General features: G+C 36.0%; 2 protein-coding genes across 3 annotated transcripts; one reads left to right on the forward strand and one right to left on the reverse strand.

Moving 5' to 3' along the window:
• The first annotated feature begins 706 nt into the window (after positions 1–706).
• LOC140161911 (uncharacterized) lies at positions 707–1549 on the forward strand. Its single transcript, XM_072185206.1, has one exon. The coding sequence runs from the start codon at positions 707–709 to the stop codon at positions 1547–1549; it is 843 nt and encodes a 280-aa protein (XP_072041307.1).
• A 10353-nt stretch (positions 1550–11902) lies between these two features.
• On the reverse strand, positions 11903–25988 carry LOC140162904 (uncharacterized). 2 transcript variants are annotated; one of them, XM_072186212.1, is made up of 6 exons: positions 25906–25988; positions 19546–19944; positions 18029–18142; positions 17188–17301; positions 15339–15359; positions 11908–13241 (listed from the first exon to the last, which is right to left on the reverse strand). In XM_072186212.1, the coding sequence occupies exons 2-6, from the start codon at positions 19895–19897 to the stop codon at positions 13237–13239; spliced, it is 606 nt and encodes a 201-aa protein (XP_072042313.1). In that variant the 5' UTR covers positions 19898–19944; positions 25906–25988; the 3' UTR covers positions 11908–13236. The 2 variants fall into 2 exon arrangements, with proteins under 2 accessions (XP_072042314.1, XP_072042313.1); XM_072186213.1 differs by lacking the exon at positions 15339–15359 and having other exon boundaries at positions 11903–13241.
• Between the last annotated feature and the right edge of the window lie 895 nt (positions 25989–26883).

Raw genomic sequence — 26883 nt, forward strand, 5'->3', positions numbered from 1 at the left:
GTTAAAGAAAACCCTGCCGGGCTATCTCTAGTCTTGGGCCCAAGCTTCACGTGGCTCACGGTTTGTAATGAACGACATAAACCGGCTGTGAAGGAGACTAGTCACTCCAGACTGGAGTGGCAACATCGTCAATTTCGGAAAAAACAACACTCGACCATGGACTTTAATTGTCGGTTTGTCATTATATAAAACGATAAATCAAGTAAGTAACTTCCACTCTGAAAACTTAGAAACTTGTTTGATTCCACTGACTATTTGCGATCGAAATAATTATACACAACACCAATGACAGAATTCATCAAGAAAAAAATCGAACCAAGGACTTGTTTTCACTCAAATTTGAGTCGCATCATCAACCGGAAGTGACGTGGCACGGACCGACAGAATACTGGTATCAATCCTTGTCAAGGGGTTTTGGAAGCAAATTAGACGTAACAAGATACTGCACACGACTGTGTAAATCAAATCGTCACAGCATAAGCAGGCTTAGAATTATTACAGGTTATATAAGTGAGGGCGTCCTTATTGTGTTGTGTTTATTTTCACCTACACCATTCATACCTTGTCAGCGTGGCGTACTGCGATGTAGAAATTTGTACATAGTCTTTATCCTCGTATCACATGCAGTCAAGAAGGGCGAATTAACCGAATGCTTCTAAATATTCATTAGAGTGGAGTCAATTGTAGAACCTACGAAGTTGTCACTATGGAAAGCCAACCAAATAAAGTAGCACTTTGGTGTGTGCCACGTTCTCTCTCCACTGTATTCTGTAAAAGTATCGCTGAAGTTGAAAACTCTGTCATCTTTTTAGAGTACTACATTGCTGCTGCTCATAGTGGTCCCGAGCAGATTATATCAGTATCATCACACCCGAATGACCCCGTCATAGGAAGAATTGGTCGATATGTTCCTGAACCTAACTTTACCTATGCGTATGTGAAGGAAGAAATTGAGAGTGAAGCGCAGGGTAAGGAATTATATTTTGTTAAAGATATGGCCTATGCATTGGGAGGAGAGTTTGGTAGACTTCCAGAAGGATATCAACATACATTTTTGATGCGACATCCAGCTCACGTTTTCGAGTCTTATAACATTTTAATGACCGAAAAAATGGGGATGCCTTCTCTGAAATCTGTTCTACCGCAAGGTTTTGCCTTCAAAGAAATATATGATCTTTACGAGTACGTTACAAAAGAATTGAAGCAAATGTCTGTCATCATTGATGCCGATGACCTGAAGGCCAACCCTGAAGGAATCATGCGTTCTTACTGCGATGCCACGGGGATTTCTTTTAGTAAGTCCATGCTATCGTGGAAGCCTGAAGTCCTACCACCACACCCGTCCAAATGGAAAGCTTCGTCGATAAATTGGCTTCAAAACCGAATGTTTGGTCTCTATAAAGAAGCTTTAGGGAGCTCCGAGTTTAAGCGAAGCGATTCTAAACCGATTAATATAGAAGCGTTGTCTGGTGAGGTGAAGGAATGCACCGAGTTCAGTTTGCCTTACTATAATAAATTATTTGAACTCCGTCTTAAAACGAAATTATAAACGGATTTCACTTTTAAAACGAACTTGAAACATTTTAACACTTTCTATTAATGATCCCGTTAATGATGCTGATGTTGTAATTATTTTTTACATAAACTGAACTCTTCAAGACACTTTTTTCACAACTTGTGAATCACAAGTTCATATCTTAAAATCCTGTCAATCAAAATGGACCAAAATTACACACAAGATTGCATTAATACTCTACTCAAAACACATGTCAGTAACCAATCAGTTGTTCAACTGACACAGCAGCAAAAAGCACTGACACGGAACAGCTTCCTGGACCAGTTTCACAGCCCAATGTTTGGTACCCAGCACAAAAAATCTGTAAAAATGCATACAAGATCCTGGCACAGAGGATGAAATGGCGCTTCTTGCTGCTTTCCACGCACTTTCTTCAATAAACAGGTCTTGTTCCACACTATTCCACTTACTCCTTGGGAATTATCACCTGTGCAAGGATCTTTAACTTATTCTCACAGATTTCTTGTGCTGGGTGCAAATTATTGGGCTGTGAATGTGGTCCAGGAAGTTTTTCCATGTCAGTGCATTTTGCTGTTGTGTCATTTGGATAACTGCTTGGTTACTGACATGTGTTTAGAGCAGAGTATTGACGTAATCCTGTGTGTAATTTTGGTTCATTTTGATAGACAGGATTTTAAGATATGACCTTAATTGTGAAGATTCTTTTTTAGCTCAGTTTAGCTCCTTAATGTTCAACACAAAACAAGGTCACAGATGTACATGAACATGATTGTAATCAACGGGCTGCAGCATCTATTCATCTATTCAATTTGAGCGCTGACATATTGGAAAACGTTGCCAATTAATATTCATGAGAGTGTACATTCAAAGCCTAGTTTTCGAAATTGAATGACTTGTGTTTGGCAAGTGTGAAAAACATATCTGACTGATCATTTTAATCGTTATACAGTACTATAGACACGTGGACCTGCAGCAGCCTTAACGTAATCGATCAGCATGAGCATTCAATTGATTTAAATGAAGCGCCTAAAGTCAGGTGGGTGATAACGAACTGTACATCGACGGCTAAATTGTGTCTTTTGTGCTTTCGGCTACTAAATCACACCCTTGGGTTGTATGGGAACAAAAGGTACCTCTCTCTCATGTAGGCACTTTCACGTGACTTTCGTTTGAACACTTATTGACAATAGCCTGCCTATTATAGCGTTAATACGTTGTCAGGTCAGTTACCGATTTAAGATTAAATACAATTGATTTTCAAGGCTTGATTCCAGAGGGGCGTAAGTTAGTAATGGAAACAGCCATGCAGAAAAGAATGTACTCACGCGTACACTAGTGTATCAATCTGAACTAGGGCCACGGACAAACCGCGGCACGTGAGGGGGCGACCATGATTATAGGACCATAATTATGGGCTGATGGGGGGGGGGGGGGGATTGTGGGCAGCCGTTTTCGGCAATTTTCCTTTGGATTTTCTAAATTTTCAATATTTAAAATATTATCCTGGATGTAGGCCTATTTATACCCTGATTATGCAATATGTAGGCCTACAACAATAACAAAACCAACAACCAATCCAGATATCGATAATATAACATAACAGTGTTTTGTGTTACAAGATTCTCAAAAATTGTTCCCAAAATCGGGCTAATAAAATTTAATCGGTACTGCATTTGGTTCTTCCCATGGCAACATTATTTCTTTGGTCGATTTGTAGTACAATGCAAAAAAAGGAGAAAACAATCACTCGGCGTGGTTTTATACGGAGCGAACATTTGAAAAAAACTGCATGGAACGCGTTTTTGATCTTGTGAACATGGCGCGTAAAAATGATTTAAACGAAGGATTTTCAAACGGATTCTAAAAATGTGTATAAACACACAAAACTAATGTAAAGATACATCCATGCACCAACATTTGACTCACTGCGATATTTGATTGCTGAGAAAACGCGGTTTTAGAGAACATCTTTATACGTCTTTTATACGTTTTTTATACGTTTCTTCGTGTAACCTTAATGGCGGAAGCCCTTTGTCCCGAATAAGAGGTACCTCTCGATGAATAGCGTGTCGGCAAATCAGATCGGCGCAAAGGAACAATGCGTTTATACGTAATCTATTGCCACTCTATGTCTATAAAATAGCTATGCTGTCAGGTCAATTACCGATTTAATGGCGGAAGCCCATTGTCCCGAACACAGGTAAATCAAATCGGCGCAAAGGAAAACTGCGTTACGTTGCCACTGTATGTTTATAAAAGCTCTTTGGTGTAATTTTGATAAGGATAATGAACTGAGTGCAATGCATTCGTCAAGATAATTGCACGCGCCGTGGAGTTATTGCATTTAGCTCGAGAGCCGATAGGCTCAAGAGCTAAATGCAATAACTCCATGGCAAGTGCAATTATCTTGACGAATGCATTTGCACGAGTACATTATCCGTCATACACTTTGAGTGTAGGCCTATTAAAACAATAGGCAATATTAATTGCTGCATTCATTATATTAGTTTTAATATTAGGGAAAATATCTTACATTTTAAAAACACCGTCAGGACATTGACCAGCTACGTAGTATTTAACTGGTAAAGAAAATCAATCCCTGTATAAAAAAGTTAGCTATCAATGGTATCGATTGCGCCATACGTCATACTTTAGTAACTTATTCACGCATGGTTTGTAACCAATTGACTTTATGTTGTGATCATTTAGAGCACTGAACCAGTTCACGATCGATTTAGATGTCCGACTAGTACTACGGTGAATATCAACTGGACTTTATAGCTCTATAATTTGAACTTTAAAATCTACTTATATTAAAACACACGACATTGGGATTTAACAATTTGTTCAGTATTATCATAGGCCTTCAAACACATGTGTTTGAAGGCCTATGGTATTATAAAGCATGATCATGATATGATGCGCTAGTGTGTGTTTCCCGGGCCCGGCTATGTTATTTTAGATATAGGCCTACATGTATATCATTTGTAAAATGCTGAATATTTTGCAATGGTGTCATCTTGTATAATTATGATCCACCTGTTTTTGGCCCTTTTTAATTAATAGAAGCTCGATTATTCTCATTTGATGTTTGATTTATTTGAGGTCATTAAAAATAATTTATGACAATGATTGCTTTGCACGAGCGATTGCCGAATAGGGTGCAACTGTACTAGTCTTATTACAAGACTGCCCTACCCCAACCCTAAACCCTAACCCTAAACTCCGTAAACGAGGACTGGACTCAAGTCTAGCGAGTTCGGTAATTGTACCCTATTATAGAACACCGTTTGTAACTATACCATTTTAACACCACAGAATGTATATTCGTACTTTGTTGATGGTATATATATCGAACAGACAATTATATAGTTATGTGACCTCTGTGTCGAAAGCGTCACCTAACTCTACTATATGGTTATGTGAAAGTAGTATTTCTAGTATTTGAGCGTGCACGTATTATCTAGAATCTATTGTTTAGCGTGCAGGTTTTAGATAATGCATTGTTTAGCGTGCAGGTTTATATAATTTGAGCTGTGAAGGGTAGTTCGCGAAAATAATGCACGGGAGAAGAATACATAACGATGAATAGAAACGGGCACTAGAAGTGTATATTAGCATAAAGTCACTTTATTATCATCATGTATACCTAATGATGTTGTATCAATCAATATCTAAATTATCTTTTTACAAGTATGCTTTGATCATGAAGACTGAATGTATTTTTTGGCAACACAGCCCCCCTATTGATTTGTTTTCCTGTCCAAATTGATTTCTTGCTTCATCATTCCATAACTAGTGTTTTCCTACCCATGTTTTGAGAGCTGCGAGCGCATGGGTATCACATTTTAATTAGCGTGACCCCCAGGCAGCAGTAATATATAAAACGCACTCGCTGATATATCAAATGTTCTGGCTGAGATACATGAGGATTAATATAACTTAGAAAATATCACTATAAACCGACATGGCGTCACCAATTTTCCATCAACAAAAACTACCACGCTCGATCTACCTCAACTTGGATGAATATTGGTCAGCATTCAAATCGGGACGAACTAATTTCAAAACGGATCACGGGCAATTTCGAATCATACGTTGTTAGAATTTTGTTTGAAAGTCTTTGTTATCAAATAAGTGGGCAGCCGTTGCGGGTACTAGGTGTATTGGTACCGGATTTACCAGACCCCATTATAATTTAAGGCGATAATGTGTGATTTGCATAAAAATATTAATTCCTATTTAATTGTTAGTTTTCACTGATAGCTATTGATCTCAGTGTCCCCTTTTAATTTCGGTGTCAAACAAAAGAGTTAAAACGAAGAAAATGCGATCAAGCAAAATCAGTCGGAACTCGGAAATAGTGATTTTGAGATATAGCCATACAAAGGAAATATTTCCTTTTGTTTTCTGTTGTTTTGGAAACTCTTTAATTGCTCATATCTTTGGAACTGATCGTTCAATTTCAATGGGGCTTTCTGCAAAATCCAGATATGTAAATGCCTTTTACCATCCTATAAGAAACTGAAAATTTAATATTTCCGAGTTCCGACTGATTTTGCTTGATCGCATCATACGGCGGATCGTATTATTATCATGATTTACGGAAGCTTCACGCAGCTGATGAGATGTACAAACAAGACGTTAGACGAACAACGATATACACACAGTTTATGCGTCAAGTCGACGTACAGCACCTACAATGCGTGTATAGTATAATCTCGCCGATCGTATTATTATCATGATTATTGGCCGAGCTACACGCAGCTGATGAGATATACAAACAAGACGTATAGCGATATGCATACAGTTTATATAGTATTCAATGATTCAATATACACACGCACGGGATGCATCCTGCATTCGATCGGTGAGCTTAGAATAAAACCGGATATCGTTGTAAATATTAAATCTTACTGTAATTAAAACACTTCAGGCTTAGTCTTTCACGGGGCATATGTACACCAAATTGCCATTACAATGGTGCAAAAAGTAGAAATTAAATTAAATTTTTAATTTATCTGTCTACCTGGATGATATATTAGTGGGTTAACTCCTTATTTTTCTTAATTTGACTTCCCCCCTCCTGGACCCCATCCGCTATATGCGTTCGATCGCGCACACGGTCCCTCATACAAAATGCTCCCTAAACATGTTGGCACTTCATCAGAGGATGATTTAAGCACTTCCCAGCAAGTCTTGCGGTTAGCACAGCTGTGTGAGTGAACATAACACCACTGCCCACCCACTGAATACACACGTGCATGGTGAAATTTGAATTTTGAGAGATATATTTACAATAAAAACACCTTCAAAAGGTCAGTCGATTTCACATTTTATGTTATCTACAGCAGGTGTGAATTATCCTTCATGCATACATCACTTTAGATTTGAAATCGACCAAGTAATAATGACACACGGGCAATTCTAAAACAACATCTTTTGCACAGAGTTCAATGGGATTTGAAAAGTAAAGTGGCAGTTGAAACTCTAGTGATAACACTTTTACAGTGCATGATGGGGCTTCCTTAAATCATCCTCTGGCGCTTCATTATCACTAAAATTTCCCAGTTGGCATTTCAAATAAACTAGTTGAGAAGGCCTGTCCTAAATAAAGACAAATATGTCAAAATTAAAACAATCAGCTAATACCTGAACTCCCCAGCAAACACAAAACGTTTTCGACATCATTCGCAAAAGGTTATTAAAGGTTGTCCGAAAACGTTTAAATGTCGGGTTATATAAAGGGTATATTAAGAGTATAAAATGTTTTCATAACCTTAAAATACATTTTTTGATTATCTACTGCTCAGCAAACAAAAATGTTTTACAGAAAACGTTTAAATGTCGGGTTATATAAAGGGTATAAAAACGTTTTAATAACATTCCAAAAACATTCTTGAAAACTTGATACAAAACATTCTAAACAGAATGTTACTTTGGGGTTGAAAAAATATTTTGCGAAAATGTTTGCCCAAAATATTTTCAATAACGTTTAAAAACGTTTTCATGACCTTTTTATTATACGACATTTAAATGTTATTAAAGGTTTTAAAAAAACATTTTAAGAAAATTTCTGTGTTTGCTGGGTTCAAATATTTTAACATAATGATATTTAAGTGTGGACACAATATTTGGCAAAAATGTTTGCAAAAATAGTTTACAATAACATTTTTTGAAAACATTTAAAAATATTGTTGTAGTGTGTTTTCATACAAAACGTTTTAAAACGTTATCATGACCTTTACATAACCCGACATTTAAATGTTATTAAAACGTTTTTACCTAAACCAAAAGCCAAAATATAACTTATTTAAAATGTTCTTAAAATGTTTTTGTGTTTGTTGGGTCTTTAGCTCTGATTTAAGATCTAAAACCTACTGAAGAGACGAAATCAAAAGTTGCACTTTTGTGTTCTTATCAATGAATGCATGACGCTAGTTTTAACGTGCTAACCAATGGAAGCACGGCGCTAGTTCCCTTGTTCGCGAACGCGTTGTGTACAAATCAATAGCGCATGCAATGGAAGAAACTGCAACTTTTAAGTTGGCACCTTCCTTGGGGTTTTGGATCGTCGTGTCTTTATTTATTGAACAATTTCAACGAATGAGGTCTTAAATTCGAGCTAAAAGATGCAGCTATTGGCTGCTGGTTCCAATTATGACATATCTGTCTTTGTTTAGGATATACAGGGGGTAAACATAACTGGTACCTTAATTTTTTTTTGGCTTACTGTAGGTCTTTTCATATAAAATGTTTGAAAATATAAAATTTATATCATTAGTTGCCTATTTAAATGAACACACTTCACAACAACATTTGCTCCAGAGACGTTGGACTTTTAATTGCAACTTCAAATACTAATAAAATAAATAAATAAATTCAAGGTAAGCTTTCAACAATACCACTAAAGAAAATCACTGCAAATAAAACAGTATGCGTTTTTTAATAAAAATCTTATTTGAAACTAGGTTAGCATAAAAGGTGTGCTAAAGTATACAGAATGTTGCACTGATTACAAAAATAAATATTTGAATACTGCTAATTGTCCAGAAAATGATCCAATTACGTGAATTAAGTAACAAAGTACCAAATTGGAATAACTCAAAACAATAAGTACCAGTAAATTAATATGGACGAGTTACATCAACTTACATGTTGAGTTACAATAACTCAACTAATTGGTTCTTTGAACCTTGTTTATTTTTCTAAGTTCCCTGAACTTGAATTCAGAAGTTGGCATTACTTAAAAAGTTGACGCAACGACTTACATCAACTTTTTAAGTAATGCGTAGTTTACGGAACTATTTGAGCCTTTTCAGCATATAGTAAATTCGGATAACTAAAATAAATTTTGTTTTGGCAACTTTTACACTATTTTTGAGTTCTCCAAACTTACTCCTTTTGAATTGCGCCAATAAGCCGAACAAGTCATTTCTATGAGTGTACTGTTAAATGTCAAAATATTAATTTTTAATAATTTGCCATAAAATTTGTATTATATTGCGAATGTAAAACAAAATTGATATTAGAATGAAATTCCACGTATTCAGAATACGATTCGATGTCTGATGTACTCTCATGTCCCACAAAAATACTATGCAAACGTTAATACCCCAGCCCTTATCGAATGAATAATTGTGTGTTCCTTTGATATTAAATAAACTTTAATTATGTATTGCGCTTTCCTTTGTTACTAAAATATCTTTTACGAGTGAAAAGTGTTTTGCCTTTATTGTTTGCTTCCTTTGATACTAAACATTAGGAAACTAATCAAGTTTGGAGAAAACCTTCTGTTAATAAAATACTATGCTGAGCCACCAGCCTGGGTGGCTCACGCTCCAACAATTTCAAATGATTGAGCTCAGTAATACATCAAAGAATGTCTTCCAATTCATGAAAACAAATATATAATCAGCTAATCGGATTAAAAGCTTAGAGGGAAGGTCTTGCTGCTCAGCGAGTGTTTGTAATTATCAGAAGGTTTTCTCCAAATTCATTCTCTAATGATAAACATTACAAATGAAATGCGCTTTGCTTTTTATACTTTATAAACTTCACGGATGAAATTTACTTTCCTTTAATACCACATAAACGATTAAAATACGTTCTGCTTGGATGCTGAATACACTTTACGAGTAAAACATGGTTTCTTTTGTTACTAAATCAATTTTAAGTGTGTACGTATACCTACTCTTGTCGTTAATAGTAAATAAACTTAAATGCAAAAATAGACACAAATTTATCGAGGGGTGTAGTACCCCCTCAAAGAGTGAAATATGCTTTCCTTTGATATTAAATAAATTTACCGAATGGAATGTACTTGTTAACAAATAAACGTTACAAACGAAATATTTTTTCCCTTTTTTTTCAGAGGAAAAAAACATTTATTCAAGTTAAACTTTAAACAGGGGTAAACATTAATCATATACATGATAGGCAATGATATTACATGATACATACGGTGAAATATAATTTCATATACACAAAGAAGCTCTCACACAACGCTATGCAAGTACAGAACCTCACATTACGAGGTTCTGCCACTACATATCGCTATGCAAAAACCTCGTGTATGAGGGTCTAAATCTTATTCTCTACAGAGTGAATTGAAAATACCCCATCTTTTATACAAGATGGGGTATTAGACTGGTTCGTTACAAACGAAATATGCTTTGCTGTACGAATGAAATGTGCTTTCCTTTGATATATTTCATTTTGCTATTTCATTTTACGAGTAAAGCATGCTTTCCTTTGATACTAAATAAACTATACATTGTATATCACGGCTGTTTGATGTGATCATTTATTAATATTTCTAACAAAACTATAATGTTCAATATTAGACCTGAATGGATTTTCAAATTATTCATCTTTTCTGCTTTTTTGTGGTAATTTTAATTCTATAAACTGTGCATTTCTGTGCAAATTGAGGCGCTATTTACATACATTTTAAATTTATATTATCCAAATAATATAATTTCTACCTCACATTTATGAGTTGTTTTTTTTGAAAATTCCCATGTCATTTGTAAGTCTGTTTGCTGTTTACGTTTTTACCAGGTGGTGGCCGCATTGCATTCCCTAAATTCAGTAAATTTTTCGTCGTCAACCGTGTAATTGAATGGGATTAGTTTGAGATGTGAAGACGCTTGGAATGTCAGAAACGAATAGGCCTATGTTGATAAATAATATAAATACAAGCTAAAACCGTTGGGGTTCGATAATGAACCCCACAAAACTAACCGACTATATTGGAAAATGCCATACGACCGGGCGGTTTCGCAAGTTGCCGGCTCGATCATGTCATCCGCCGCCTGGTTTTTACACGTGTCTATTCCTTGTAATAGGGATGCCCACTCTCAATACAGTTTCCACTAGAACGATTTTTCATTTACTGTGTGCGTGCACTCACACACGTATTGTCTATGGAGAAACTGATCGATACAAGAAATCCCAGGCATGTTAAATGGCGTACATACTTGTTTTGATCCAAATGTAGGCCTATATCAGGGTGTTTCAAGAAATTCCTGATTCCACCAGAAAACATTCACCAAACTTTTTCCTGTTTGGTCAGTAAATAGAGAGGACCTTCCTGCATGAAGAGATCAACTTTTTTAATGAAAAATTTAATGAGATGAGAACTACAACAGGTTGAAGTGACACCATTCCGTGCATCAGGTGTTCAAACGCAATTATCTCCGAATTTGGAGTGAATCAGACAAGCAAACTTACATACTCATAAAATTTAACTATTTATGAAGACAAAATGTGTGGGATGTTAAGAAATTTAAGAATGTTTAAGCCTACCGCGGCCCATCTCAAATCATGCACTTCCCCGTGCACTTCTCACTACCATGTCCATTTCATAGGGAGTATAAAAACCGGGGACCATCATGGCTTCCATGCACACAGTGTATTGCTCAATGTAGTAAAGATAACCTTTGAGTTGGAGCAAATTTCTCAAAATTGGTAGTGATTAATGTTACCAAACTTATGCCATGATGAAATATAATAATTTTTGAAGATAAAATGTGCTGACCTTAAAAGATTGAACAATGTTTAAGACTACCGCTTTTCATTTGAAATAATGCACTTATTGTTCATCTCCTCTATGGAGATATTTTCCATGGCGGCCATCTATGATCATGCTTGAGGTTTCAACAAACAAACCATGGGTTTTGAGGTCTTATAATTTTTGTTGTATGTCAACAAAATCGATTAAATTTTCAGGATGATCTTATTTTCATGTTGTTATAAGCAAATATAATGTTCCAGATAAGATAGTTAATAAATACATTAAGAAAAAGTACCTTAAAGTTGCACTTTCTGTTAGTATTCCTTTTGGACTTTAACTTTTTAACATGTTCTAGCAGCCCTATATAAAACCGTGACACTCGAAAGGCCATATCTCTGGAATGAAACGTCCGATTAAGATTATTTAAACGCCAAAATGTTTCTTTCATCAATTCCCATCCAATAAGTTAGGTCTGAATCAATTTAAAAGTACTTCAATTTTTAGTGGACATGCCTACTTGTAAAGATACTAACAAGATTTCAGATGAATAGCGCCATCATTGTTCAACTTTTCTTTAAAAAAATGACTCAGTTTTACATGCCATCAAACAACCGTGGTATGGGTAACATGTTATTTCATATGATACTAAAATACTTTAAGTGTTTTCCTCTAATAATAAATAATAAACTATAAGACTTTTAAAACACCATTGAAAATTCATTCGCGTAATTAAAAAAAATAGGGTAGGTAGGTCAGGGGATAAATAAATTATTTATATTTTTGGTAAAAGACTGTTAAATCTTTAAGGGGGTACTACACCCCTGGCCAATTTTGTGCCTATTTTTGCATTTTTCGCAAAAAATTATAGCACATTGGTGACAAGTAAGATATGTATATTATAGGGGCAAGGACTCCAACTACTGTACTGAAAATTCAGCAACTCAAAGCAAGTAGTTATTGATTTATTGATCAAATATTGGTTTTCCCTCATTTTTGACTGTAACTCCACAACTGTTGTCTGTGCTGATATAAAATTCCCAGTGCAGTAGTTGTAGTCCTTGCCCTATAATATACATATCTTACTTGTCCCCAATGCCCTTATAATTTTTGAGAAAATGCACAAATAGGCACACAATTGGGCAGGGGTGCAGTAACCCCTTAATCTGACCTGTTTTACCATATTAAAGGGCAGTAATACACGAGAGACGGTTGCAGTAGATAATTTCTTTATTTTAACCTTTTTATTTTAACTTCAAACCGTCACAAACTACTCTTTAGAGAATTTATTTGGTAGGGTATGTCGGATTACACGAATCAAACAACTGTTTTTAAAAACTTTATGGATGACAATGTATTTATTCTAGTCTAGAAATATAAACAACAATTTCAATGCAGAATTTAAGTGTCTTTCTTTTATCATGTTCAAAGCGTGGTCATGTCAACATTGTCAGGGTTATATCGACACAAATGAAGAATGTGTATAATTTGATTACTTAAAAAATGAGTTGGAAAGGATGATGCATGACCATGCTTTGATATACTGTGGTCTTCCTAAAAGAGCTTAGTAGGTTTTTATGATGTGATTATTTCTGATAGCCAGACGATGGCGCTTCGGTATATGAAGTAAGATCCAAACCAACCAACTTTCTTCCAAATACTCGTAGTCTTGGATGGGAGGAGTTTACTCTGAAAATTAACCAATATACAAACATTGTAATGGATTGAAATTGCATACGCTGGCGAAGTTACGTTATTAATCAGATTAATTACCATAGCAATAGGTGAAAACAATTTTTAACATATCGCGCTGCACTACAAGCAGGTTACACTCATTACCTGTGTATGACTGCAATCATAGATTGAATGCAATACTGGTCTTTTCAAAGATACTAATCTTACAGGTGCAAGTGGTCAGCATAATAAAGGTTCAATGCAGAGGTACCGCGTGAACGTATCAGTGCAGCGCGGTGTATTCAAAAATTGTTTTCACCTATTGCTATGGTAGTTAATCCGATTATTACGTAACTTCGCCAGTGTATTATGCAAGTTATGTCAGAAGTTATGTCAGGAGAAGGAGAGTTCATAAGGGCAATGCCAACACAATAGGTCACAAACAATGGCGACAATGGGTAGCTGAATAAAGCCACGACGGTGTTTCTATAATTAAAACAGCCATTGTCGTTCTTTTTTTGATCGTTTGACCGCTTAAGGGTGGGGCATGAACATTTGGACAGTATTTATTGTGGGACATTTGCGCACATCAGACATATCGAATTGCATTCTGAATACGAAGAATGTCCTTCTAATATCAAATAATTTTTTTAAATTCGCAATGTAATACACATTTTATGACAAATGTTTAAAATCGATATTTTTGATATTTAACAGTAATCAAAGTAAACTTTATAAATACATTTATTTATTTATAAATCTGATGATTTATACTTAAAGTGTATGTAGGTGGGATGAAAAGCCGACGATCAATTGAAAATGCTGACCTTTCGTATTATTCATATCATCAATACGAAAGGTCAAAATTTTCAATTGATCGTCGGCTTTTCCTCCCAGCTTCATACACTTTAAGAATATGTCATTAGATTTATAAAATTTACTTCGAGGACTGTTATATATCAAAAATGTGACAAATATCAAATTTTAATAAATTGTCATAAAATTATGTATTATATCTTGAATTTCAAAAAATGAAAATTATTTGATATCAGAAAGACATTCTTCGTATTCAGAAGGCAATTTGATATGTCTGATGTGCTCTCATGTCCCACAAAAAATACTGTCGAAACGCCCAAAACGCTCATTCCAGAGCCCTTAACCATAGAATAGTTCATACGCTGTATTTTGAGTGAGTGCAATATATAGTGGTATCGACAATTGTTTTGTATTTTTGCAATATGTGTTTTAACTTGTTTACCTATTTATTGGTTTTGAACTATTTAATTAGTGATACACGTTTTGCATCTGGGACTTGTAAAATAACTTAAATACACAGTTACCTCTATTTTATTAATCCATATTAAATTAATCTTAATATTGCCCAAATTGGCGTATACGACTTAGGCCTGAAAAAAACTGTTTGATTGGCGTAACATAAAAAAAAAGATTTAGGGCAGGTAGGTTGGTAGGTAGGTATTTGTATCTTTTTAAATGTCAAAATGTTATTGGAAAATCTTTTAGCAACAATTGTCTACACAATATTCTGTTAACATTTAATCAAACTATGCCAAACTATACTTTGATCAGCTCGTAATCGGCGGGCCTTATAACATCGCGTTTTAATATAAAAAAAACCTTTATTTTGACAATTTTCTTGTGACATCTCGCCAGATACATTGCGAATTATTAATTCAAGACCAATAATACTTTGTCTATTTTCTTTAACACACAAAATATATACTAGACATGTCAACTAATAGCACTCTTAACCTGGGTCTATTTTTCGGCGTACTGGTAAAAGCCTAACATTTCCCGCCTATTACGAGCTGATCAAACTATATGTTTTGCATTAAGGGACCGATCGTTATTTACGGCAGAGGGGTGGGCGTTTTGGAAAAATGTTGCGTTCCCCCCTCGCGTCCGCTCAAAATTTCCGGATTCCCCCTTGTTTTCCCGAATGTCTCAATTTAAAACTTAACAATCCCCAAACCTGGTTAAACAAAAAAATTCGCAATCCCCTTTCAAGATCAAAAAAATGTCGGGTTCCTCCTCAAAATGCCCATTCCCCCCTATCGTAATTAACGATCGCTCCCTAAGGTTTCAAAAACGTACTTTGTGGAACTCCGCCTCCTCCTGAAACGTAACCAAAATACGAACATTATTTTAAATTGCACTGTGCAAGTTATAACAGGAGGACGAGAGATCGTAAGGGAAATGTGGGGACTATTAGGTCACAATATGTGCTTTGCCTGAAAAATTCTCCAGATGGTTCCCTGCCACTGACTATCCATCCTCAATGACCCTAAGAAAGCCCCCCTAAAGTCAAGAGCTACAGATAGTTACTCCTGAATCATGCTTAGTATTCTCCTGTCCATCTAGTGATTTGGTTTTGATTCATTTTTTGTGCGAATGGACGGATGGGAGGGGCTGGTATGATTTGGTAGCCCAAGCCCTTCAGTGCAATTCCTCTCCTGTCATATTATTATATCTTTTTTATTATGCCGTCACATTGATATTCTATTAGGTTGAGTTTTTGTGCAATGGTAAGTGTAGGAGTGCATCAGTGGATGTTGGTGGGTGTGTATGGGTATGGGAGGGGGTGTGGGGGGTGTACAGGGATGTGTTTGAGATATGGTGTTGGGGTGAGTTCGGTTGAGTATGAGCTACAGCTATTTATTAATTCTTTGATTGTACCTTTTAAAATTTTCATTGAGTATGTATTGTGCAATAATTCAAGTTTTTTGTATGTATTTTATTGTTCCCTGCCTTTCTTTATATAAATTTGATTGTAATTATTGTAATTCATCATGCAATTCAGCCATTTTGGTTGCTATTTGAGTGTTTTAATAAATTATACCTGAAATAAACAAACAATATTGCGAATGGGTGGATGAATGGATCTACGACGGTATTATAAACATCTCAAAAAAAGTAACTACCCCCCTTAAATAAGCAGAAGTTAGTCAATTGCAACAAATGAGGGGACTTTGACCATTTGTGATCGAAATATACACAACACCCATGACAGAAATCATCAACAAAAAATTGAACCAAGGACTTGTTTCAGAACTAATAATTGTTTTCACAATATTTCAACATAGCGAGAAGGATGATTTATTAACACGCATTTCGATACCCCATTCGTCAAATGAGAAAAATACCCGAATTTAAAAGTTGCAGTTTACAGCGATCAATGGTTAAAATGCCAGCACAAATGGGGTATCAAAATGCGCGTAAATAAACCATCCTTCTTTTTATGTTGAAATATTGTGAAAACAATTATTAGTTCTGAATCTATAGGCGTATTTATAACAGTTGATTTACTTTTTGTGCAGGCTATATTCACACTTAAAAACCATACAGTTTGACAACTTCACTTGCATATTATTGTACTTACTTGTCTCACAGTTGGTCCCTTAGTAGCCTGGTGGACAATTGCATGAGTAGCCATTGACTAAATATGTGCAACTACCACCATTTAAACACGGGTTAGGGTCGCATTCGTTGATGGAGCGTATAAATATTGAATCTAAACTTATATACTTCTATCAGGACATACTTTTTCGTTATTATTTCTTTTGTCTTTGTTTAGAAGTTATTTTTGGACAAAACAAAACAATACCCTCCAATGTTTTACTACTTCTGAAGCAATTAATGTTTTTTCCCAAAGAAAGAATCAAGGGTGATTGGAAGTTGATGTCTAAAATATTTAAATATAATTGTGTTCATTTCCCCTTTATCCAAACTACAACTTATAGATATAGAAATATAAATTAGCTGTGATTAAATTTCCTTATTATTTCTTTTGTTTTTGCTTAGAAGTTATTTTTAGACAAAAGAAAACAATACATTTCCCCTTTATCCAATCTACAACTTATAGAAATATAAATAAGCTGTGATGAAAATTTTGATATGTTAAAACCATAGAGTTTGACAACTTCACTTGCATATTTGTACTTACCTATCTCACAGTTGGTCCCTGAGTAGCCTGCTGTACATGTACATGAGTAGCCATTGATCGCATCTGTACATGTACCACCATTCGAACACGGGTAAGAAGCGCATTCATCGATATCTGGAGAGTATAAACATTGAATCTAAAATTATGCTTGGTAGCCTGGTGGACAATCGCATGAGTAGCCATTGACTAAATCTGTGCAAATACCTGCATTCTCACACGGGGTACTGGCGCATTTGTTGATATCTGGAGCGTATAAACATTGGATCTAAAATTGAGTGGCCCAGTATAAAAACGGCCCATGGCACATTTTTCGTCATTGGGAGAAATCGGCACTGTAAATGTACGAATGTTCAATAAAATACATAAGAAATTTAATGCTTAAAAGATTAAATTGACAACATTCCCGAGTTACATTCATGATGTGTTATGTTTGTATGGATGACCTTTGGTGACCTTTAACATTTTTCAACAGCGCCCTCTATTTTTCAAAAATGTGCCATGGGCCATTTTTATACTGGGCCACTCAATTATGCTTCTAAGTACGACATAATTTTTCGTTATTACTTCTTTGTCTTTGTTTAGAAGTTATTTTAGACAAAATACCCTCCAATGATTTACTACTTCTGAAACAATTAATGGCTTTAGAATGTTTCATATGTTTTTTCCCAAAGAAAGAATCAAGGGTGATTGGAAGTTGATGTCTAAAATATTTAAATATAATTGTGTTCATTTCCCCTTTATCCAATCTACAACTTATAGAAATATAAATAAGCTGTGATGAAAATTTTGATATGTTAAAAACCATACAGTTTGACAACTTCATTTGCATATTTGTACTTACTTGTCGTACAGCCGGACCCTGTTATGCCTGCTGTACATGTGCATGAGTAGCCATTGACCAGATCTGTACATGTACCACCATTCGAACACGGGTAAGAAGCGCATTCGTCGATATCTGGAGAGTATAAACATTGAATCTAAAATTATGCTTCTAAGCAGGACATAATATTTCGTTATGATTTCTTTTGTCTTTGTTTAGAAGTTATTTTTGGACAAAAGAAAACAATACCCTCCAATGTTTTACTACTTCTGAAGCAATTAATAGAATGTTTCATATGTTTTTTCCCAAAGAAAGAATCAAGGGTGATTGGAAGTTGATGTCTAAAATATTTAAATATAATTGTGTTCATTTCCCCTTTATCCAAACTACAACTTATAGAAATATAAATATAAATTAGCTGTGATGAAATTTCCTTAGAAGTTATTTTTAGACAAAAGAAAACAATACTTTCCAATGATTTACTACTTCAATCAAGCAAATTTAAAGGGAAGTGTAATGGGCGTGAACCCGGTTTGGATTCCAGAGGGGGTGTGCCTGTAAAGAGACACAGCCATCAGAAAAGGACCAGCTCAGATCGCGCGCCAAAAAAGATTGCATTTCAGAAATTTAGCATTTTTTTCTCAGCCTTGAAAAAAACCAGGCAGAGCTGGGAATCGAACCCGGGACCTCACGGTTATAAAACTCGGTGCATACCACTGAGCCAAGATACTATTAGCTGCGAGAAGTATGATAGTAATCACTGATATTGCTGAATAGAATATATCAATACTTATAGCCCTGTATATCTAATGACGATGCAATTTAAATTTAATAGACGTTCCATATAGGCCAGTAAAAATCAGCCCCAAAATCTCTAAAGGTCAAAATAATTGCAACATGAATTCTATTTGCAGAAAATGCTGCTATTAAGTCTCTATTTTAACATACTCAAAGTCTACCAAAATCAACCTCTGCGAAAGATGTGTAAAATTGACTTTTTCAAAATGGCAGCCAAAATGGCGTAAAATAATAACAGTTGTGATTTCAATATATATGAGTGTCCACATGGGAATTGGATAACATTTTGAACTACAAATGCTCTTATGCCCTAACCGTTTCATAAATATTTATTTGTCTGCGTAGATTTTCAAAAGAGCATCAATCCATCCGTTTTAATTAAAGCTTGTCTTTTTAAGAGAGCCTATACTCTGTCTAATTTGCAACTCATTTCAATGGCATGCCTATACCCGGGGCATACGTAATACACGTTCATAATGCTATACATTTTAACAGCCTATTCCCTATAAAAAGTCTACTATTAAAATCACAGTCATTTAATAATCTGCAAGTAGTCGCTTTTCAACTACATGTATTTATGCGATCGGCAACATAATATGTGCAAGTGAAATCCATTCAACAACCACCTCAAGTTTAACACATTTGAATCGCATTAATTAACAAATCGTCGTTCTTTAAGCCCTTGTCTAATTTGTGTTTAGCCCGGTGTTTAGGTAAAAGAAGCTTATTATTAAACTTACTTGTTTCACAGTTGACTCCAGTGAAGCCGGTCACACATGTACAGGTGGCGTCTATACAAGTACCTCCATTTTGACACGGGTTAGCGCATGTATTTTCTTCAGAACTAGATCCAGAACTAGAACTAGAACTAGACCCAGATCCAGATCCATGTCCTTGTCCTTGTCCTTGTCCATGTCCTTGTCCTTGTCCTTGTCCTTGTCCGTGTCCGTGTCCGTGTCCTTGTCCTTGTCCTTGTCCTTGTCCTTGTCCTTGCCCGTGTCCACGTCCTCGTCCTCGTCCTCGTCTTTGAGCCATTACGGAAGTAACAGCTGCTAAAAGTAGTAACAAGATTAAAACTCGTGCGTTGTACATTTTCGAAATGCCGTTCTGATTCCTCCAAGTCAGTTCAATCCTTGACTCTAAATGTAAAACAAAAGAAACATATGTTCTAACAAGCCATCGGAGAACACTATCTCTACCAAAAAACATTGCAAGAATTCTTCGTGTCTTTATCCTTTTTCAAACTTGGTCCCATTTATGGAAAGCTATATTTTTGAATTATAATCAATATTTTTTCTCCTACTGAAAGTACTCAGCTTCTTCATTCTTATTTAATATTGGGAATGAAACACGTTATTTTCAAAAATACGTGTGGTAATGCATATAATGATCACTCCATTAACATCAGAATCGGCATAATGGAGAGAAAACTGAAATACTTTGGCCATATTATCAGGAAACATGGAGGTGTAGAAAAACAGATTTTGCAAGGGGCTATGGAAGGCAGACGAGGAAGAGGACGTCCACCAACATCTTGGACTAATGACGTGAAGCTGGTTTCTAACCAAGGAATGCAAGGTGCAACGCACTTGGCATCAGATCGAGTGAGATGGCGTACTCTTGTAAAGACCACAGCAGCGCTACACAGAAAACTAATCATAACATTTTGATATCGAGAATGTTTTGTACATTACATGTATGGGATGTTACAAAATGCAGCTTTTTTAAAGCATCATTTACGAAACATTGCTTACGATTTTAACCAATATCTGTTTAAAGGCACACATTTTCTTTTAAACAATTTGGTTTAAGGGCGTACTACACCCATATATTGATTTGATTGGTCTAAAAAAATATTTTATCATTTCAAGCTAGGCGATATATGCACTGATCATTTGAAATAAAAAAAATATGTATAAACATCGCGAAAGTGCCTCTTTTCACCTATTTGTCTTAAAGTTGACTGGTTGTTAAGGACGCTACCACGTAGTCTCCGTCACAACCGGTTTCTGCCGTTTCTAACATTCATCGATATTCACATACAGTATTAGACTTGCTACCAGTCCAAAATACGACCTGCCTATGTATGTTTAGGGCTGACACGTCAATTTGTATTACCAATAGGAAATACACAGGTCAGACATTTGAGAATAATTCTTTAAGATTTGGTAAAAAAAATTGTAGCCGCCTCATTAATATGCTACCTAATTAAAAATTTTGTTGAAATAAAATTAAGGATCGAATGTGTTTTAGTGTCAAAAAAGGCAAAATTACCGTCAAACTTTCGCCGAATTCTGCACCCTTGCGAAGCCCTCCGGCGGGTGCACAGTTAAATCGGGAATAAAAATATCCGACCTTTGCGATCAAAAACAACAAATTACAACATTGGACCATGTTTGGACATACTATAGGCAAAAAAAACACTATTGCCAAATAATATAGAATAGAACATTTGACATCAACTTGACAAACTAATGAAGAAAATGTGCTCCATAAACATTAGGTAAGTGCGCTAAACAATTCCTATTCAAATGCGTGTATAAAACTGAACAGGGCCGGACGGCTACAAGACTACCGCATAAGTTCAAAGTTGCCAGATTCAAACATGAGCATGTATGCCTAGCACCTTCTCTTGGTAAAATCCCTGATAAAATCAAGATTGTGACCGTCGTGTTATTAAAATTGAATTTTAAGCGTTGGAACTTAACACAAAAGACCACACGGGTATGCTCTCCCGGAAAGACCCCCCTCCATTTTTTGGATTCCGCAGCTCCAAAAGACCCGTGACCAAAATAGAGCTATAGGCGCAGGCGCAGGCATACGTAAACACGGAAACTTGACAATTTCAGCTCTAAGACCTACATCGCTCGATCATTCTTCACATGTCTGGGTTTTTTCAGGCGTTATTCACCCAGAAAGCCAAGAAAGACCCAATTTTGACTATTCGCAGCTCCAAAAGACCACCTTTTATATTTATTGGCAGCTCCAAAAATGATCCCTTTCCGGCATGTAGGCCTACCCCGGTACGCCGTCAGCACCCCGGGAGATCAGTCCCCGGACCCTTCTAAATTCTGGGGGAGCATACCCCAGGAGCATACCCACCAGAAATGTATGTTGCCCCCCCCCCGTGAAGTGGCGTCATGGAGGATCATGGGCGTAGCTAGGACTTTTTAAGGGGGGGGGGGGCAAAGGAGTGAAAGGGGAAACCCTCATTCAAGGGGGAAATCTTTAACGAAACAAAATAGGCTCAAAAGTACAAAAAGACCCTAGTAAAACTCTTCAGGGCGACCGCATCCAAAGGGGGGGCGGACTTTCCACAGGGGGGTGGGGTAGCTTCCCCCATTGCCCCCCTTATGTACGGCACTGGACGTATGAGAAATTTGCTCATTTCCGCAAATTAAGACATTTTAACAATTCCGCAATTTTAGACATTTTAAATGGTAGGCCCTAATAAAGTGAGTAGAAAAAGTGAATAATAAATAATAGTAGACCTATTACACCCCATAGATATTGGCCAATGTCAATGCACATGTGCACGTGGCATCACTCTGCTACCGGTATTTCTTTTGTGCCAGAAGAGGCATTTTAAAGGAGTATATTAATACTTGGCTTTTGCAATAATATAGGCCTACGTGCCAAAACTTGCTTGCCCCTTCTCGGCCTGCCTAAAACTGAATACCGGTTGCCATGTAGGCCTAGGGGGACAATGTTTTGGTAGGCCTATGTCGATAGAGGGGGTTGGCATGTTAAAAGTGGGGAGGACAAAGATTTGTTGGCATGGGGAAAGAAATTCACCACCCCAGATGGCGAGTTGCGATAATATAAACTTAATCAGCGGTGAAAAGCACGAGTATAGGCCTACAATTCCGCAAAATAATAGGCGTAGGCCTACATTTTAAAGGTAACACGGAAAAATGAAAGTTAAAGGTTGTAGCCCGGGGCAGTCATATAATTAAAATATTAGATGATGAAATAAGCATGATAAGGGGCTCACTGGGGATTTCCAACTGGTGTAGGCCTACAAACTGAATTTCTTATAATCTTACCCCTTCCCCGGCCTTTATAATCGCCTTTGTTGTCCCTGTTTGTTGTTATAGTAGGCCTATTAGTGGTTTAGCCAAACGCTGAGTATTAAAGACAAAATCTCATCCCGGGAAAAAATCATCAGACATTTTACACGAATCTGATTACTAGCCGGGATAAGCCTATGATAGGCCACCTACATTATATCGGGCTTCAACTTTGTCAATTGGCCTACTGCTGTTAGGATCCTATGCCAAATACATTTCAAAAATATTAAATGACAATTTAAATGACTTATCCTTCACTTTTAGACATTTAGGCCTATAAACAATTTTAATTTTTCACACTTTGCTGGGATCACTGGATAGGCCTTTAAAATTGTATAGATGGGAATGTCTAAATTCGAGCGTAGGGCCTACGTTATATTATAGGCCTGAGCGTGCCGGATAAACGTGCAGGAATTTTTTCATGATTTTGACTGCGTTTCTATTCTGTAGGCATACCCGTGACGTGATTCCAAAGCCAAAAATTCCCCCCTTCGATCTGCCGAATTTTCCCAAATTCCTGTGCCCCCGGCCCGGCCCGTCTTGGCTTGTCTAAAATTTGTTTTTTCCTTCTCCGTGGCTCCGTATTGGGATTGCCCCATACGCCGGAATTTGATCTTAAAAATACCTAAATATTACCAAAACTCGGCAACTCGTATAACGCAATGGATTGTGGGTGAACACTTGTCAAAATTGTCGTGTGTCAAAATTCGGCTACCGTATATCGTGCAGAACTCTATGGAAATATACACAATATTTGATTTTTTGCCTTGGATAGCGACAATCATAGGTAAGTTACAAATGATATGACTCCGCTTAAAATATGCTATCACTGTATCAATTTTGGAGTTCCTAGTTGAAATGGGTTAGAAAACAAAAGGTAAAATAGTTACCAAAATCGCAAATTTAAGCTTAACGCACTTACGAAATATGGTGGGTATAGGTGACGAGAAATGCAATTTTTTCAACATTTCTGTAGTATGGTTGTGGTAACCTGTTACCTATGGCTTAATTAAGTTTCAGTGAAATAATGTCGCTAGTTAAAAATACAAAGTATAGCTCAACATTGAAAATAGAAGCATTTTAACCAGTTCGTTTTTGATAGATGTGGAGCACTGAAAATCACCAAGTTCATGAAGCCATCAGGAACCACTTATTCCCATTTTACATATCAACATTATTTCTCTAATGCGTTAGCAACACATATCCAAAATTTTAACGAAATCCGTTGATAGCAAGCTTTCCAAAATGAAGTGAATTTAAAACATCAGTGATGTACCACCTTTTGGCTTCTACCTTCAAAAGCATGTAAGCTACATTGATACCGATGCCACCAATAGAACGAGAAGATTTGCCCTTCATTTTGCATACCACTATGTCCAATTTTTTTTTTTCATTTCTTCACAAAATGCAAAAAACCCGTAAAAAAATGCGATGGGTGTAGTACCCCCTTAACAGGTTTAAACAGAAAAGTTTAAGATCCGTTAACTTTTCACAAGTTAAAGCCTTTAAGCAAGTGGGTTAGTTACGGAAAAATCCTAGTTGTTTAAAGGGACATTTACAGATTTTGTGGGCATGGTCAACGGAATTTTTAGAATGTTAATATTTTGATCTCATGATGTGGCGCAATCAACTTGAAATGACAAATGAAAATTGCAACAATATTTATTTTGACAAAACAGCATGACTTGTGAAAGTTATGAATTTCTCATCACTATAGGCCTGTACTCAAAACTATATGTTTGTGTGTGGGGGGTGTGTGTGTGAATATATCGTTTTGTTGCAAGCGTATTCTGATACAAGATAAAGTAAGTCTAAATTTTATAGCGGCAAATGCCTGCAATCCTAATAAAGGAATATTAATTAATATGATCAAGGCAGGACCTTGGAACGAACTGGGCATAACAGACATGATCACTTGACGTGCCAAAATAGTTTTCTTCATATTTAACTTGTCTAGTTTGTACTATAATGGTCGGTTATTATACAAGTCTTTTTGCAAACATTGAAACTTAAAAAATTACCAGAATGTCCCTTTTACGATACATCTCGCCGATTCTCGCGCCGCGGAATTTTAACCAATTATTGTTTAAAATGACAAAGCATGGCGGGCCACGAGTGAATGCTGGTCGTGCCGCTTATGGTCTCCTGAAACTTCGTTCAAATAAGGTAGGTTTGAGTCAATCAGGTTGCACCAAACTCGAGATTCGTTTGATAAGTTATGCATAGACATCTTTGAGACATAAAGTATGGATATTTATGGGTTTATTTGCTAGATTTAACAACATCATTGGGATTGACATTCTAGCGATACTGTACTGTACTTTTCTACGTGCACGGTGCATGTATATCACCAATGTGTGTACCGCGATGTTCAGTATAGGGCATATATACGTATCCAATAGCTTACAATGTAGACGAGATGGATACCGTATCGAGTGTGTGAATTTATTAGGGTTGATGCATTGTATTTTAGCACTGTATCGTAATGCATGCGAGAGAGAAAGGCTTATACTAGATTTTAATTTTTTACTCGGATACATTGCCCGGATACATAGCGGGTTGAACTGATAAAAAAAACCCAAAATACTTCATGCTTGAAATTGTATTTTTGAACGAATCTCACAGCTGACCAAGATCTGATGACTTCAAATCTATCATGAATTATATTTTAGTATAAAATAAAAGAGAAAGAAAGAAAAAAAGAAAGTCCCAATCATATTGACCTATTCATATATTTAAGCAATTATTGTTTAAGACGAGCGTCTTTTAAGCAATAAACGTTTACAATCATTAAACAATTGGTTGTTTAAAGTCTTAAACGTGTTTAAAGCATTTAAGCATTGATTGGGTTAAGGTTTAAGCAATAATAAGATGTTAAACAGTGGTAAAGTTTAAGGCTTTTAACCAATTATTAGAAGAGAGGGCCACGTAAACAATGATTGGTTGAGATTGGTTAAGGATTTCTATATCGGAGGAAAAGAGTGTACCTGTTCGATCTAGATGGCAAAAAGAGAGAGAGAGTGATCTTACCTTATTTATCTTCAGTGATCTTCCTTCGGTCTGTACGAGGCAACAATGCTAATCGAAATGAAACATAAGGATACGAACATTTATTAAATAAGGTTATTTGCCAGCTGTTAATACGGCTTAATTGACAAGATTGACGTCATATGCTGATGTTGCTCCGCCCATTAGGCGGCGCTAACATGATTTATTTTAAGATGGTCACACGCAGAACGGTAGTCAGTCGATGGCTATTGTTAAACAAGACCCACTCAGTCACTTAAATAGCCGCTTGAAACGAACAAATTCGGTGTTGAAATTAGCAAACGTTTTAGTTACACCTTTTCAATTCATAATTAATTTTCTCGCTCAAATGAAACGCAATAATTTTCATTTCTTCGGTAAATGTCAGGATAAAACTATAATGCTTGGTATAACAAGATTTTTTTAAAAGGTAAATCAAAGCACTATGTTTTTATCTGAAATTACTGAAGAAAATAATATTGCTTAGTGACGTGTCATGTCAAAAGGAGACACTTTTGGGCAGGATCGTAAAAGGAGAAATAGCCAAAAATCTGCCCGGGTGTGATTTTTTCACAATTTGGGTTTGTTGCGAATTTGTGATGTTATTAATGTTGAAAATATTGCCTGGCATCTTGTATTTTTGAGACATTTGTCAAGGTAATTCTTACTCTCAACATTGTCAATAATATTTTTAAAGGCCGATATCTCAATGTCCAATTTTATAATACCATAACTTACGAAATCAATATCTTCACTTAGGAATGTCCAGTTTCATTGGGGAAAACGGCATTGTGGAGCAAAATACTTCTATATTTAAGATATGTAAAAACCGCAAAATTGATTACCTGCCCAAAAGTGTCTCCTTTTGACATGATACGTCACATATTTGACCAAGAAAATGAATTTCATAGCAAAAATGTGTATCTGATTTCAACATGTATCGATTGACTTTTAGCGCGACTATACATAACAATAGAAGCT

The sequence above is a fragment of the Amphiura filiformis genome, chromosome 10 (assembly GCF_039555335.1).
Source record: "Amphiura filiformis chromosome 10, Afil_fr2py, whole genome shotgun sequence".
In the NCBI taxonomy this organism is placed as follows: domain Eukaryota; kingdom Metazoa; phylum Echinodermata; class Ophiuroidea; order Amphilepidida; family Amphiuridae; genus Amphiura; species Amphiura filiformis.